This window comes from Urtica dioica, chromosome 6, assembly GCF_054948205.1.
Source record: "Urtica dioica subsp. dioica isolate 48M chromosome 6, U.dioica_male_clone48M_v1_H2, whole genome shotgun sequence".
Lineage (NCBI taxonomy): Eukaryota > Viridiplantae > Streptophyta > Magnoliopsida > Rosales > Urticaceae > Urtica > Urtica dioica.
In genome coordinates, this window is record NC_142761.1 from 31,572,497 (window position 1) to 31,589,985 (window position 17,489).

At 36.2% G+C, this 17,489-nt stretch overlaps 1 protein-coding gene across 1 annotated transcript in view; it reads left to right on the plus strand.

Annotated features, from left to right (window-relative positions):
• Positions 1-866: 866 nt before the first annotated feature.
• LOC149393646 (uncharacterized) overlaps positions 867-17,489 on the plus strand; it is a 30,235-nt gene continuing 13,612 nt past the window's right edge. Inside the window, exons 1-6 of the mRNA XM_089618105.1 lie at positions 867-996; positions 2,109-2,184; positions 14,737-14,798; positions 14,894-14,957; positions 16,178-16,239; positions 16,335-16,398. Of these exons, the coding sequence (XP_089474231.1) occupies positions 982-996; positions 2,109-2,184; positions 14,737-14,798; positions 14,894-14,957; positions 16,178-16,239; positions 16,335-16,398 (343 nt within the window). The 5' untranslated portion in view covers positions 867-981. The remainder of the gene's footprint in view (positions 997-2,108; positions 2,185-14,736; positions 14,799-14,893; positions 14,958-16,177; positions 16,240-16,334; positions 16,399-17,489) is intronic.

Below are 17,489 nucleotides of genomic sequence, written 5' to 3' on the forward strand. Positions count from 1 at the left end.
GTGATGCTCGATTTTCTCGCGCTCTTCACTACGAGGATCTCCTTCTACCCCGGTTCTCAATGTCGCCGACGAACTTGTCATCGAACTTCAACGCCGAATTCCCGTCCTTCTATCCCCAAACGGTGGATGTCATAAAATAGATACAACAATTCTCGATGATCACACGAATATGCCGAACATGCTCGATAATATAATAAATGTGAAGATCGGATTGTTCTTATATCATAAAAATCTCAATACAAGAAGTATAACCTACAAGGGAATTCAAACTAAAGCTGGAATAATCGATAGAGAGTTCTGCAGGGTAAGTGTAGTTTTTGAAGAGTGTTCAGCATTTTCTGATGGGGTCGTGTATTTTTTATAGGCAGGAGACAAATATAGACGTGGGTTGATCAGCTCCCACCTCCTTAGCGGTTTTAGGTAACTCTTCTGATCGTGTGGTGTAATTGCTCAGATAACCGATCGTGGATTATTTGGATGGTTATTGGTTCTTACGTGGTCATTATAAGCTTTAATTTGACTAGTCTCTTTCATATCAAGTGCTTCTCCGATATTTCCGATTCTGCCATTGAGTATTAGGAACTCAACTTATCTTCATGTGTGTTCCTCACTTTTTCACACCTCGAACAAAATCATGTTCGGTATCTAACGGCTAATCGGTGTTTTAAAATTCCGAACTTAACAATACTAATGAGTATTAGATAAAAACTATATGTGCGCTCTCTCTCTCGTAGAAATGGTCTACGTAAGGTTTATTTAATATTAATCATGATGTGAGGTTGTTAGGAAAAAAATACCCAAGCATAGAAATGGTCTATTCCGATTGCCTAATAAATATATTTTAAAAAGTAAAGCTACCTACTCCTCTTTCTCTTTTTCTCTCGCCTCGTTGACTTGTATAGAGAAATAAGTAACTCCTATTCCGTTTCCATTTCCCTAAACTGAATAAATTGACGGAGGAAATTTGGAAAATAAAGCAGCATGGGTCAGGGCAAGGTAATGAATTATCTTTACATCAAATTGCCTTTAGTTTTAAATAAATAGTATTGTTCTTCATGTGCTAATTTTAATTCCCTATATTAGGTTTCAAAGAGGAAATAAGAAAAAAGAGAAGAGTTATTTAGATATTTTTGTAATTTTATTTATGTCGTTTCCATCTAGCTGAGACAAGTTTTTTGTGCATTTGAAGCTTGTAATTCTTTCCTAAAGATGATCAATTCATAGAATCTGCAGTCCTTCCTTCTAATTTCGATTCATCTTAGGATGCAATAATTCCAACTAACTACAACTGAAAGAACTTACAAAGCGCGATACAACACAATTCTTACAATCAATAAAAGGCTAATCACTTACAGAGATAATCACATATGATTAGGCTAACTGATAGACTGGATTATCACATGTAGCACCAAGCTAGGCAGAAAATTTACGATCTCCACCTTAACATCAACATATATATGTTTAGGTGGAGATTATCATATGCTTCAAAGTATAAGTCACAATAACTAATGCTTCAAAGTATATATGCAAGCCGGGTTATTTTTAAAAAAGGATTATAATGGATTATATATTTTGATAGTACCCAATGTTTGGTGGGATGGTTGTATCGGGGATCCGAATATTGTGGTTGTTTGTATTTTAGTATGGTTTGTACCATAAATTTATTTGTCCCGCAATTTTTAATAAAAACTATGCGCACAGGAAATATTATTTCATACTTAAAATTTAGCACAATAATTTTGCTTAATATTTTTAAACAAAAAACTTTACTAATCTGAAATAGTCTTTAATCTGTGGTATCTATGATAGTCTAGTAGTAATTCCACACCAACTCATGTGTTGAGGTATTATATTTCCTTCATTTCTACCAAATTTTAGTCCGAAGACCCCCGTGATTATTGACTTAAGAGCTTATTGTAAAATAAAATAAAATAAAATTAGCAAATTTCTACTTTGTTTCTCTTTTCTTTTAAATTTAAATTTAAAGTTATGGAACTTAGGAATATAAATATCTTACTCGATTTTTTTCTTGTAATCAAATAATCATGCATCACAAACTAATTAATAACACACGATGTTCAATGACTTGACTAATCATTAATTTTTAGGGAACCTCAAGTGCTTCAGGAACTTCCTCTTCTCGCTACTCTTCTTTCTCGGCAGTTAGCTCAAATCACGTATTCGGTAATGTCTTTTCTTACTCACATTTTATCTGTTTCTTTTTATCTTCTTTGATGTGTAATGTAACAGCTTGGTTGGGTCTTTGATACCCGCTAAAGGAAAATAATTCATTAATAAAGTAGACAGAGTAAGCCATTGAATTTTTGTTTTCTTGAATCTACCATCGTGAACAAGGCTGAAACTCAATATAATTTAGGATTTCCTGATACACATGTTCGTAAATGACCACCAAAGATCACATATTAAGAAAGAGTTACAACCAGCTTTGAATCTTAGGCCCAAAATGGTTCACACGTTCATCAATGCCAGCCAATAGATGAATGTGAAAATCAATGACGGTAAAATGAAGTCCACAATGTAATTCAACATGTAAATATGGAAATAAGTTTGACAATTATTAGTACTTCATTCAAATGGCGTCAAATTTAAAATATTAGGTTGCAATGGGATCTCAAATATTGTTCAACTTCAAAATATGTATTCCAATCTTTGATGAGTATGCGTTTTAAAAGAAAACGAATTTTACTGGCATAACGTGGATTTTTTTTTTTTTTTTTTTACTGGAATGTGAAACTCATATTGAGTTTTCTAATTTTAACTATGATTCATTAAAAAAAAAAAAAAAAAAAAAAAAAAAAAAAAAAAAGTTAGTCAAATAAACTACCGAAAGTCTGAGAATTGATAGATAACCAATCTTTTGTAAATTTTTAATAAATAGCCAACTCAACTTATTTACGGCATTCAAAAAAACAAAAATATTCCCGTCTATATTGGATTTTTTTTCTTTTTGAGTACCGTGAATAAGTTGAGCTGACTATTTATAGAAAATTTACAAAAGATTGACTATTATACAAAACACTATAAATCAAATGACTATATAGATAAAAAAAATCCTTAAAAAAATCCATTTTAAGTGTAATTATACCTTTTTTTATTATCAAATTTAACATCTAAATATTGTTCAGATATACCCTAAATTTGTTATAACTTGTATATGAAGTTGTCATGATGGCATGTAAAGCATGTATAACTAATTTATTATTATTTTTTAGAAGTAACTATCAAATTAATATTACAAATTGTGTTTAGTTTTCAAGTTCATATTTATCATCATCGCACTCATTTTCAACACTACAAACTCCGGTAAAACAAGCAGTAGAATAGTCAGAATGTGTATTCTATTTGAAACATAAAAAAATGCTTATCTCATGAAAATATGTATCGTTAATATAAAGACAAGCTCAAATGTGATAAGGCTTGGCCTTGTGTACGGGTTTGATGTGTCATTTTTTACTCTTAGGGTGTTATTTACACCATGTGGAAATAATGGCATAACATTAACCTCCAGTTTGTTGAGCGACTTGTCGTGCGAGAAATTTAATTTGAATTCTCCGAGAGCTTCGTAGTTGATGTCTTTGGACCGCTTGGTCTTGTGAATTGTATCTTGTGGCTGTACGCCTCGTGGGACGCGACTTTGCAAAATTTAAGTCCCGTGAGATATGACCTCGTAAGACTAATCTCTTAAGTTGAGTCTCGTGGGACGTGGACTTGTAAGGCTAACCACGTGAGATTGATCCCGTAGGATTGAGTCCCGTGGAACGTGGCCTCGTAAGGCTAACCCCGTGGGGTTGATCCTGTAGGGTTGAGTCTCGTGGGACATGGCCTCGTAAGGCTAACCCCGTGGGGCTGATCTCGTATAGGAATGAGTCTCATGGGACGTGGCCTCGTAAGGCTAAATCTTGTAGGATTGGGTCCTGTGGGACATGACGTCGTAAGGCTTGATCCCGTATGATTGAGTCCCGTGGGATGTGACCTCGTAAGGCTAGATCCCGTAGGATTAAGTCCCGTGGGACATGGTCTCGTAAGGATTGATCCCGTAGGATTGAGTCCTGTGGGATGTGACCTCGTAAGGCTAGCCCCGTAGAGTTGTATCTCGTAAGACGTGGCTCGTAAGGCTGAGGGACCCAAGAAAAACATATGTTAAGTGGTGCAATGACCCAAACTTTTTATGGCTGAGTAAGTTCTTTTTGTGGTTGTGCTTGATCTTGGAAGATCAGGGTCTCGGGAGACCATGCCTCGTAAGGCAGACTTTGCTTGGGACCGACTCGACACACTAGTGGTATAGGGCATTGCACTCCTCAATGTAGATTTTGTGGGGGTCTCTCTTAGGATCGACTCTTTTCCAAACCGCCGAGAGTTTAAGCGAAACGAACTCCGAGTAGCATGATGACTCAACCACTTACGACCAGGGTCGATGCTTTTTGGACTAGGCTCGCTCCGTACCCCTTGAGGTCGGGGCTTCGCCCTTTTTTTAGGACTAGTCCGACCCATATCAGGTCGGAGTCATTATGCCACTCAGGGCCGATCTCACCTTAGCTATCCGGGGTCGTATGTTCGAATTGCCAGGGAGGCATTGAACGACTAGGGTCGTGAGCCAAAGAGGCATTTGAGCGACAAGGGTCGGAGCCAAGGTGCGTTTGAGCGACAAGAGTTGCAAGCCAAGGTGGCGTTGAGCGACAATGGTCGCGAAGCCAATGAGGCGTTGAGCCGCAATGGTCGCTGTAGTGGACCTTATTTTCAGGGCTTGATTAAGTATTCTAGCCGAGGACTTTGTAAAGGGTTTCTTTGTTTGTGCCCAGTCGGATCGTCTCGGTCGTATCCACTCTGGGGTCTTGATTTCATATCTCACCGGGACGTCTCCGTCGTTTCCGAATTGGAGTGTCTTTTTTCTTTGTGCTCGATCGCATCCGTTTTCGGGTCTTGTTTTGTATTCCGTCGGGGCGTCTCGGTCGCCGCCGACATGGAGTCTTTTTATCATCTTCGGGAAAGGGCCATTGAAATTGGTTGCGGGAAAAGTATCATGTCACCAAGGCAAGGACCTTTGAGGTAAGGCCGGAGGTCGTGGTGGAAAGCATCTGTGGAGAAAGCTTGGGGTCAATCTTCGTCGTATTGAAAGTTTTCCGTGGAGGAAAAGAGTTTGCTGGTGGAGAGCCCGTGGTAGTTCTTGGGAACCCCTCCTTCTAGCGTCTAAATGTTAATCGCGTTTTTGGATTAGCACTAAAAACCGTCCGTGGTTCGATCTAGGGCCGTACCCTATGACCGCACGTAGGTTGGGTTTGGTGAAGTTCTTCTCTTCTCTTCGTGTTCGTGTTCTTCAGATCTTTGGGTCTCTGGGTCCTTGAGTTTTCGGGTCTTTGGATCTTCCGGGCTCATCGTGTTCTTTGCGTTCTTTGTTGAATTCTTAAGTCTTTGTTTATTTGAGTCTTCAACCCTCTGAATCTTCCATGTTCTCCATGTTTTTCACGTGTTTGTGTTCTTCGTGTTCATTGTGTTATTCGGATCTTCAAGTGTCCGGGTCTTTGGATCTTCGAGCCACCGGGTCTTTGGATCTTCTACGTTCTTCGTGTTCTTCGTCGGGTCTTCGAATCGTTGCACATTCACCTAACCATAAGAAAATTTCAATACAGAGGATGCGAAGGGTTTTCCCTCGGTGCGTGCTCCAACGCTCAACATTAGTCGTGTTGTATTGTGTTCTTGGTTAACGATTTGTACTCGTCTCTATGTTTTCTAGGGAGAGAGAGAGAGAGAGAGAGAATTGTAGTGTGATTTTTATAGAGTTTTGACAAGTTGAGAAAAACTTACCTTGTGTTGTGAATGGATGAGGTATTTATATGAGCCAAGAGTTTGGTGAAAAGTACTTGGTTGGGTGGTGGAGACGGCGGGGTGGTCTTGGCCGAGTGAAGACGGCCGGGTGGTCTTAGCCGAGTGAAAGACGGCCGGGTGAAGACGATCGGGTGGTCTTGGCCGAGTGAAGACAACCAAGTGGTCTTGACCGAGTGAAGACGACCGGGTAGTCTTGGCCGAGTGAAGATGACCGGGTGGTCTTGACATAGTGAAGATAACCGGGTGGTTTTGGCCTGGTGAAGATGTCCGGGTGGTCTTGGCCAATTGAAGATGGCTGAGTGGTCTTCTTTTTTGACCGGTTGAGTGATCATTTTCTTTGGTCATCCTGGTGGTCATTTTCTTTGGCCGACGGGTGGTCATTTTTGTGGCTATGTCTTGAAGATTTTTCATGAAGTCTAGATTGAAAACATTCTTTGAGAGTCTCTTTTGAAAGACACTTTATGAGTGTTGACTCGGAGCTTGGCCCAGACCCTTTCTTCTACGTAGACTCTTCTTGTTCTTGGCCGGATAAGACTTCTTCTTCTGAGTAGCAGTCTTTTCCTTCTTGGCTGATAAATCTCTCATCTTTTTTATAGGTCCGTCATAACTGTCAGTACCCTTGTCATATTTAGAGTCCATATGTGTCTCGTTCATCTTCTGATTCCTCTTCTTCAGGAGCCTATCTCTTCTTGGATGGCTCTGGAATCTATACATGGTCACCACAAGAGTGACCTCTGGATGGATCAACTACATACCATGGCTTGGAATAAAGAGGTGATGATAGCACTTGCTAATAATCAAGTTGAGCAACATCTTTAGTGGAGGGCTGAGCCATAGGGACTAGCTCAGACACAGTCTCAAGAGCTTTCTAAAGAGTTTTCTCTTCAACAGTCGATGCCTCTTCCTCAAAATCTTCGTGGTCCACCACCTTCTTGGTTGAGGGGATTTCTTGGTGTTCTTCTTCTCCATCCTCGTCTTATAAAGCTTCAATGACAGCTGAGATGCTTCAGCATGCTTACGCCTCTGATAATTACCCTCTCCCTGAGTCGCATATGCATGGTCTGGCACTTCTTCATCAGCGTCAGAACCCACTACTGCTTCAGAAAAAGCAACAATAGTCTCACTAGAACTTTGATAAGATTATGGCTAGCATTTTTCTGGTTCCTCGCGCATACCTCCTCGAATGATGGAGGATTTTGGAACGTCTTCTCGATTATTTCCAATTCAGCAACATCGACGACAATGTTCAGAGGGGTGACAAAATTTCCTATCATGAGCTTGAGACTGAACTTGTGCCAGAGGACAAATAGGGGCAAGTTTCAATGCATGTATGGCCACCATTTTCGGACGAGATCACGGGAAAAGAGAGAAAATTTTGTGCAAGACTAAGAGCAAATATGAAGGTTTTGCGAGAAATTTCTTGAACAAGAGAGAGAATGTGAGGAACAAGGTAAAATGTGAAATAGCCTTTTATTTTGGAGGCGAGTACGATTTGATTGTATTTTTCCACTATAGCCACCTGTCATAAAATTGTGAATCAATCAAATCAAATAAAAACTCACTTGGCCAACAAAATGAATTGTGTAATCTCTCTGAAAAAATTCGGTGTCAAGCCCCCCTTAATTCCACATCAACACAAGAAAATAAATCTTGTTAAAACACGATGTTGACATACAAGCATTGAGAAAATTTATTCTCTATAACAGATAGACCCAATGAGAATATGAATGTCTCAAATTGCACAATTCTAAGAGGCTTAGTTAAAATGTCTACAAGCTGTCTCTCTGTAAAAACCGCTCCAGCTCTATGATCTTCTTTTCTATCAATTAAAGGATAAATGATGTCTGATGTCAATGTGTTCTGTCCTAGAATTTTGAATTGGATTCTTAAATATACTTACTGCACTTATGTCGTTACAGTAAGGGTTTATAACATCATACTCGAAGAACATATCTTTCATCCAAATTATTTGGGCACAATTGCTTCTAGCAGATATATACTCTGCCTCTGTTGTAGATAGTACGATATTGTTATGCTTTTTACTCAACCAAGAGACAAGATTCTTCCCAAGAAAAAACAGCCTCTCGAACTGCTCTTGTGATCACCAGAGTTCACCAAGTGTACCATAATCCTTAGTTCTACTAACATGATGGATGATCCTCTTCACATTTGCTAGATGAATCTCTTTAGAATTTCAATGGTATCTTACACACACTCACATGGAGTAGGAAATACTAGGCCTGCTAGTAGTATAACAATCTCCCAATCATGCTTCTGTATAGAGTCTGATCAATAGGGACACCATTATCATCTTTGGTTACCTTGACATAAGTGGCAGCCAGGGTTCTTTTGTGTTTAGCTTTCTCCAATCAAACTTCTTCAATAAGTTTCTAGCACATTTGCTCTGTGAAATGAATATGTCATCTAATTTCTGCTTCACCTGAGTTCAAGAAAATAAGACATTTCTCCCACCATGCTCATTTTGGACTCACATTATATTTGTTCAAAAATAATTCAACTAATTTATGTGAACTTGAACTAAACACAATATCATCAACATAAATTTGAGCAGTGATAAAATTTGAATTGATGTTCCCCCTCGGTTATAGCCATGATCGACCAGAAATGTTGTAAGCTTCTCATGCGAGGCCTTGGGCGCCTGTTTCAAGCCATACAGAGCTTTCTTAAACTTGTAGAAATGGTCTAGATGGTGAGGATTTTTTAAACCCCTTTGGCTGGGAGACATAGACTTCTTCACTAAGAAATCTATTTAAGAAAGCACTCTTCAAATCCATATGATGAAGCTTGAAATGGAGGTGGTACGCATACGCCAAGGCTCGTAGTAATCGTTTGGCCTCCAATCTAGCAACAAAAGGAAAATGTTTCTACATAATCAACACCTTCACTCTAATAGTAGTCTTGAGCTATTAAACGAGCCTTGTTTCTGGTTATGTTTCCATTTTCATCATATTTATATTTAAAAATCAACTTGGTTCGTATAACATTAACATCACTATGACACAAGACAATATCACACGCATCATTACGTACTTTCGTATTCACGAAGCTTTTCTTGCATTGCCACAATCTAACATTCATCAATGATGGGTGTTTTGATATTTTTGGGCTCAATCCTAATAAGAAAAAAAGAATGATTAAGCATATTACGATAATTGAGAATGGACATATCGCTAGTTGGTATTCCTTCATGTGGATCTCCAATGACTGAAGTGATGTGGTGATTCTTCTGAACTCTGGATAAAAGTTGAAGAATAAGAGCGCTTAGAACCTCATGAGATTTTTTCTTCTCATTCATTCCCCTGAACAGATTCATCATAAGATGAGCTAAAAAATTTATTTTGAATATCTTCTATAGCCTCCCCTAAACCAACTTTGTGAACAACTCTGGTGTAGCTGGTTGATTCATGAACGTCTAGATCTTCATCTTCATATTTATCTTTTCTCCTTTCTTCAAGATCGTTGATAGTAACATTAATGGACTCCATGACAGTGTTGATAGGCATGTTTAGACTTTGTAAGCTCAACTCGTGATGGAGTAACCAAGGAAGATCCATTCATCGCTCTTTGGATCTAGCTTTTGTCTGCACTCTCTGTCATTTAAGTACATGCTACACACTTCTAAACACATGACGTACTTGATAGAAGGCTTATTTCCTTTCCATCATCATAGCATGCCTTCTCAGTTCCTGTTTGAAGATATCTATTGATTATGTTGATCGGCTTGTTGACGGCCTCAGCTGAGAATATATGTGATATCTTCTTCATGTGAATCATTACTTGAGCCATATCCTGAATGGTTCTGTTCTTAATTCAGCCAGTCGATATTGCTGTGGAGTAATGGGAGATGAGAATCGATGAGTAATTCCTTGAGTTTTTCAGAACCCAATAAAGGATCTATTCTTGAACTCTCTTCCATGGTTACTGCGAATAGACATGATATGTTCACCACTGATTTTGTTCTATCTTTGAACAAAGTGATGAATATCTTGGCAGCATCTAATTTTTCCGTGAGAAAGTGAGTAATCTTCTACACATACAAAAACATACCACTTGCACCATTAATACTTTCCACTTGCATAGGACACCATCAAGTCCATATGAAGAAGCTCAAGAGGTCTTCTGGTGTTGATCTGTTTGGTGCTTTTGTGAGCATCTTTGGTGTGTTTCGTATTCTTGCATTCTCCACATGCAATATTAAGGCCTCCCTTCAATTCATCAATCCCTCTAATAAGACCATCAGTAATAACTTTCTTCATTGTTTTCCAATTAAGATGCCCCATTTTCTTGTGCCAAAGATTCATATCATCAGACTTTATCATCAGACAAATAGTACGAGAAGTTGTTTGACCAACTCCCAGCAGATAACGGTTACTAGAATATATGTTTCCTTCCAATACGCACTAATCATCCTTTCCATAGACTTGGCAATCTCCCTTAGTGAACTTTACATGGTGATCTCTAACACATAACTAGGTGATGTTAACGAGAAGAGAATTCTCAAGTTATGGTAAACCTTTCACTTGAAAAGTTTGACATTGTCCTTTTCTCCATCTTCAAAAGTGACAGATTGGTTTATGTAAGGTTTCATGTTAATTAGACAACTTTGGTCACTAGTCATGTGCCCTGAGCAACCATTGTAAAGGTACAAGTTTCCCTCTTTCATGTTGTTTGTTGAACTATAAGCAATAAGGTACATCTTCTGCTAGACCCTTCATTCTAGTCACACATGTTACATCTTCTTCACCTTTTTATTATGCAATCGACAAGATATTTGAAGTAGCATGGCTTGATGTGACCAGCTTTGTAACAACAATGTAAGATCGACTTTTTCTTTTGTCTACTTGAAGTGGGGATTAAGCGATTCAGGTTATGTTTCACAAAGAGTTAAATTCTTTATCTTCTCCTAAGCTTTCACAAATTTGGTTTCTCCATGAGAGGATTCTTTGGGGAGCAAGGATGGTGTCAAGATCATTGGAATAGTGTCTTCTTTCTCGTTCAACCTGTATCTTCAAAGTAGGAATAGTGTCAAGAAGTTCATTCTTATCAGTAATGAGCACAAATGCCTTCTTCTCAAGGGCACTCTTCTCAACAAGCCAGTTATTACGCAACAATGAGTAGTTCTTGATAATAGCTTCCCTAGTAACCTTTCTTCATCACTGCACCAGTTTTCAGCAACCTGTCTAACCAAGATCTGATTCATATTAGGCTCTTGAGTCTCCTTATACTTCTCATCAATAACAATATTAAAAGTAAGATAACTAGTGGTCTCCTTGTCTTTTTTGTTATTGTTAGAGTCATCATCACTCCAACTGACTACATAGGATTTGTTCTTCTACTCTAGAATATTAGAACATTCTGCCTGAATATGACGAAAACCCTTGCAACCTCAGAATTCTGTTAGATCGAACTCCTTTGTTTCCTTGATTAGTGTCACTAATTTCGTTAATTCTCTAGAAGTTATTTCCTTTTATGTTTGCACATTTGGTGTGGATTACTTCCCTTGATCCGTTCCCCTTCGATTCATCCTTTTCATGAATTTTCCAAAGTTGTTTGCACGATTGGAAACTTGCTTAAGCACGTCTTGATCATCATTGATCCTTCCGACACTTTCAGTGTTGCAACAAAACTTTTGTTTTGTTTCTCTTAGTTTCCTTCTCATTAAAGTGCATCCCTAATGTTCTGAGAGATCCCATCAGGCTATCAAGCCTCATGTTTTTCATCTATTCAGCTTATTCTAACGCACTTATATTCATAGAAAAATATTCTACATGAGATCTCACAACTTTCCTAACAAACTTTTTTTCTTTCATAACCTCACCCAAAGAAACTACTCATCAGAAATATCATATAATCTTACATTGAATTCAGCAATACTTTCATTCTCATATTCTCAAACCTGGTAGTGAGTATTTGCATGTGAGAACTCCTAACCTTGTATGCGCCTTCATGAGCTACCTAAAGAATAGTCAAAGCTTCCTTAGCTATCTCACATTTAAAGGTAAGCTTGGATATGCTTGCATTAATAACACAAAATATGTCATTCATAGCTTTAGAATTTCCAATACCCGCTTTCTCTTAATCATCTGGTTTGGGAGTATATACTCGTTTCTCTGTAAAAATAAAGTATAGCACTAGCAAGCAGTCTCTTGAATCAGTTTTCGATGATGATCTCTAAGGCAGTAGAGTGGCATGAGAATAAGATCGGCGTGTATTGACCAAACATAAAATAGTGGTAAACCAAACTTCAACCATAGAAGAGTTTTATTAAGTTTACACCAAATCTTCAACGAATTTGTATTAATCGGAAACCAAATATCCGATCATATATGTCCTTAATAGACGGAAATAAAAACAAAATATCATTAGTTCTATTTGTTGAAATTGATCTAGGGTTAAGAAAAGATTTAACGCTTCGAGCAAGCGGCAGAATTTAAAAATTTTCTTTAAAACAAGTAAAACGTTTTTACTAACCTAGACAAAGAGCAAGTACATATAAATTAAAATTATTAATGAGCTTTATATGTTTACTAACCTTTGAGAAGCTTGAACGTTGAGAAGCCTAAGGATGGTTGAAACGTTCGTCTTCCCTCGCAGCACGTCTCTCTTCTTTCCTCGGAAACTCGAGCAACCACGAAAGTTTCTATCACAATAATCACTCGAGAAAGAAAGGAATTAGTGTGTGGGCACTTTTAAACACGACGACTCGAGAACAAGTCTCAAAGTCGAAGAGCTAAACCACTAAGTCAAATGTGGACCTAGATGCCAAAAAAAACGAAAGAAAACTAGAGAGAGAGAGAGGGAGAGAGGCGGCCACCACAAGGTCTAGAGAGAGAAGCTCTCAATCTCTAACTTATGTGGAATGAGAAAATAATGAGAATGAGGCATTTATTTATAGGGGAGGGATTACCTTCAATAAGGTAGTTTCCTCTTCTATAGAATATCACATATTCATGAGCAAATATTTCCTCTTTTCTCTTGCCTTTGGACGTGCAACCTATATTATGCAAGTCCTTGGATTTGTTTCCTCTTTTGTTTTTGCTTCTCTCTTACCTTATCTTGCCGCCCATCTCTTTCAATGCAAAGGAAATTTGTTTCCTCTTTTTCTTTTGGCAAGTCTCTTCATACATCAATGCACAAAATAATCTCCCTTTTTCTCCTTAGGTTGGACGGCCAACAAGCTTCTAGAAGGTGCTTCTAGATTTTTCTTCATTTGTTCATGACAGCATAAGAAAAGCTCATTAAGAATTTTCAAGTAAAATTCCATGAAATGAAATTAATCCTCAAGGCCCAAATAACTTATTATGGCCGAGTGGAATAAGTCATCATATGACAGTGTCAAAAAATTTATTGACATTCCTTTCGTCCTATGTCCAAAAAGACAAAATTACCCTTTAGACAATTTTCGTAAAACTTGTCTCGTTTTTGTTTTGACTTAGCTTCTAGTTTAACTATTCTTACTCGATATGATATGTGACAATGACCTCATGGATCCAAATGAACAAAGCTTGAGCTAAAATACTTGGACTCAAAACTTCACAAACCTTTTCCAAGTTTAGCTTAATGTCAACTGACTCCACTAAAGAGTTGACACTGAGAATCTCTAGGTTCAAATGAATTTATTTTCTGCTCAAGAATTCAACTAAATTGTGATGAGTGGATCCACAGAATATTATCTGTGTTTACCCTTCATGAATATCATCAGCTAGTCGGGATTTACAAAATTACCATTTTACCCTTCTAGTTGTTATTTCCTCAACTCTTTTGTCGCTTGTGAATAAGTCAGAAATTGTTAGCTCCAAAAGAGTCATGACTCAATTTGGACACTGCGAGATCATTTATTCACATTCTAAGGAACAAAGCATGAGGTGATATACATTGCATTTCAGCAATCTTGTACATCAATTCCATATCTATTAGATCTTCACAAAGTTACTCATGACATCTTTATAACTTAGTACTTCACCAATAGGTCTTGTCTATATCACATAGTGAATCCGAACTCTGACTTTCTCAAATGAGAATACGTAAGCTATGAAATGGCATGTCTCATTTCAGGATTGAGGTAAGCATGATGCAATTCATACATAGTGACCTCGAGACATAAGAGGTTAAATGGTTTGTTCTTATCTTGTCTCTAGAAGTGCACTGGTCAATTCAGTACCTTCAGAAGATACCTAGAAGAACTATAGAGTCTCCAATTCTCAATGTCTCGTAACCAGACATCATAGATTCTCCTAACAATCGTACTGAGATCAATAGTCATTTGATCCTTAGATTGCGAATATATTGTTTTAAGCAAACCATGAAGAGTTTGTTCATGCAAATCTACATTTGTCTCTTCATGTGTTGTTAGGTTTGTTCATGGACTAAAGACTAAGGTTTTATCATAAAGCTTCAGACAAGGAAGAATGAATGAACATTTCAACTTTTATTAATAAATAAGCAATTACAAGCAAGACTCTTCGTCAGACTTTATTACAACAAATTTACATAAGTAAAGACTACAACTCTTCTTGTGGGCACCATTGACAACACTATTTGTGCAAAAGGACATGTGACTTAACTAATGCGATATCTTGAACAACTTATTTAAAACGAACTTGAACAACTTTTTAATTTGTTTTGCCAAACTTAACATCATGAAACATAGGATCAAACAAAAATTTACTATCTAAATATTGTTCAGAGATAGCTTACATATGTGCTACCATGTGTAGGAAGTTGCCATAATGGACTATGACCCTATACTATTAATTTATAATTATTCTTTTTGAAGTTATTATAAAATTAAAAATTGGCCATGGTGTATTTTTAAGCTCATATTCTACATCTGTAAGAAATTTTATAATTATGAGTATTATATGTTTGTAGTGAACGGAGTACGTTGTTCTAGAGTATCATCATCGCACACAAACCAATCAATACAAAATCAGGTAATAAAAAAGTAGAATAGTCAAAATGGTATTCTATTTAAACATACAAATAAATTGCATGCTTTTTCATGAAAATGTGTATATTTAATGTATAGGCAAGCTCAAATGCTACAAGAGCGTCCTCTTTTTCCTATACCCCAAGTTCAAATGCGGTTTATGGTAATATCTTTATACAACATGTTTTCTTTATTCTTTTTACTACATAATTATAAAATGGTTTGAGTTTGTCTAGAAACATCATTTGTTAGATATTTTCTGTTAAGCTTTTCTTTACCATATAGTTAAAAACTAAATTACAAACCAGACTGCAACAATCTAACAATTTTTTAAAGTTAAAGTAGAAATTATTTAATGAAAGACTATGCGTGCTTACTAATATCTATGGTCGAAGCTAGAAAAAAAAATATATGCATCTTTACTATGTCTTCTTGTTTTATTTTTGTCTTTAGTTATATCAAAATATTAGAAATATTACAACGACATTGAAAACACAGTATTGAAACATATACATATGACGCGTAATTGATCATTCAAAAAATAGATTAAAAGAAAGTCTTAAAACTATAATTGTGTCTCCAACCATGACGAACTTCACTTCTAACAAAATAAGGATCAATCGCTACATGTTTAGTTCAATCATGGAGATTTTTATTTGCATAAAGCATGATATTGTTGAGATTATCACATTAGGGATCAGGAGCCCTTTCTTAACTAGTTCAAGTACCTAAACCATAGAGCTACGCATAGAATCATCATACACCATACTTCCATAATTGCGAAATTTAGCTTCTATTGAATGAGCTAACACACCGTGTTAACATAGAAAGATATTTCAGTATTCCTTGTAATAGTAAGGTATTTGAAAGCTACATGCCATAGACAAAAAAAAAACACTTCACGTGGAAATTTCAAACCATACTTCTACTATCATACTTATTTTAAAGTTACAATAAAATCTTCCACGAATTTGTATTAATCGGAAACCAAATATCCATTCATATATGTCCTTAATAGACGGAACTAAAAACAAAATATCATTAGTTCTATTCGTGCAGAAGGACATGTGACTTAACAAATACAATATCTTGAACAACTTGTTGCAAACAAACTTATACAACTTTATAATTTGTTTTGCCAAACTTAACATCATGAAACACAGGATCAAACAAAAATTTACTATCTAAATATTGTTCAGAGATAGCTTACATATGTGCTACCATGTGTAGGAAGTTGCCATAATGGACTATGACCCTATACTATTAATTTATAATTATTCTTTTTGAAGTTATTATAAAATTAAAAATTGGCCATGGTTTTTTTTAAGCTCATATTCTACACCCGTAAGAAATTTTATAATTATGAGTATTATATGTTTGTAGTGAACGGAGTACGTTGTTCTAGAGTATCATCATCGCACACAAACCAATCAATACAAAATCAGGTAATACAAAAGTAGAATATTCAAAATGGTATTCTATTTAAACATACAAATAAATTGCATGTTTTTTCATGAAAATGAGTATATTTAATGTATAGGCAAGCTCAAATGCTACAAGAGCGTCCTCTTTTTCCTATACCCCAAGTTCAAATGCGGTTTATGGTAATGTCTTTACACCGCATGTTTTCTTTATTCTTTTTACTACATTATTATAAAATGGTTTGAGTTTGTCTAGAAATATCCTTTGTTAGATATTTTATGTTAAGCTTTTCTTTACCATATAGTTAAAAACTAAATTACAAACCAGACTGCAACAATCTAACAATTTTTTAAAGTTAAAGTAGAAACTATTTAATGAAAGACTATGCGTGCTTACTAATATCTATGGTCGAAGCTAGAAAAAAAATCTATGCATCTTTACTATGTCTTCTTGTTTTATTTTTGTCTTTAGTTATATCAAAATATTAGAAACATTCCAACGACTTTGAAAACACAGTATTGGAACATATACATATGACGCATAATTGATCATTCAAAAAATAGATCAAAAGAAAGTCTTAAAGCTATAATTGTGTCTCCAACCATGACGAACTTCACTTCTAACAAAATAAGGATCAATCGCTACATGTTTAGTTCAATCATGGAGATTTTTATTTGCATAAAGCATGATATTGTTGAGATTATCACATTAGGGATCAGGAGCCCTTTCTTAACTAGTTCAAGTACCTCAACCATAGAGCTACGCATAGAATCATCATACACCATACTTCCGTAATTGCGAAATTTAGCTTCTATTGAATGAGCTAACACACCGTGTTAACATAGAAAGATATTTCAGTATTCCTTGTAATAGTAAGTTATTAGAAAGCTACATGTCATAGACAAAAAAAAAACTTCACGTAAAAATTTCAAACCATACTTCTACTATCATACTTATTTTAAAGTTACAATAAAAATTATTTCATAAAAGACTACATGTGCTCATTAATATCTCTTGTCGAAGTTATACACATACCTCTATTAATTCTTTACTCTTTGTCCTTTTGTTATTTTTATCTTTGTTTGTATAAAATACATTAGAAATATTCCAATAAGTTTGAAAGCGCAATAATTGGAAAATCTAAGTTGTGGTATTGGTGATTTGGATAATAGATAAAAAAGCAAGATTCAAACTATAAATGTGTCTCGGACTTTTACGCACTTACCTTAGGATACATATTCATCTCTACATATTTACTTCAAACATGGAGATT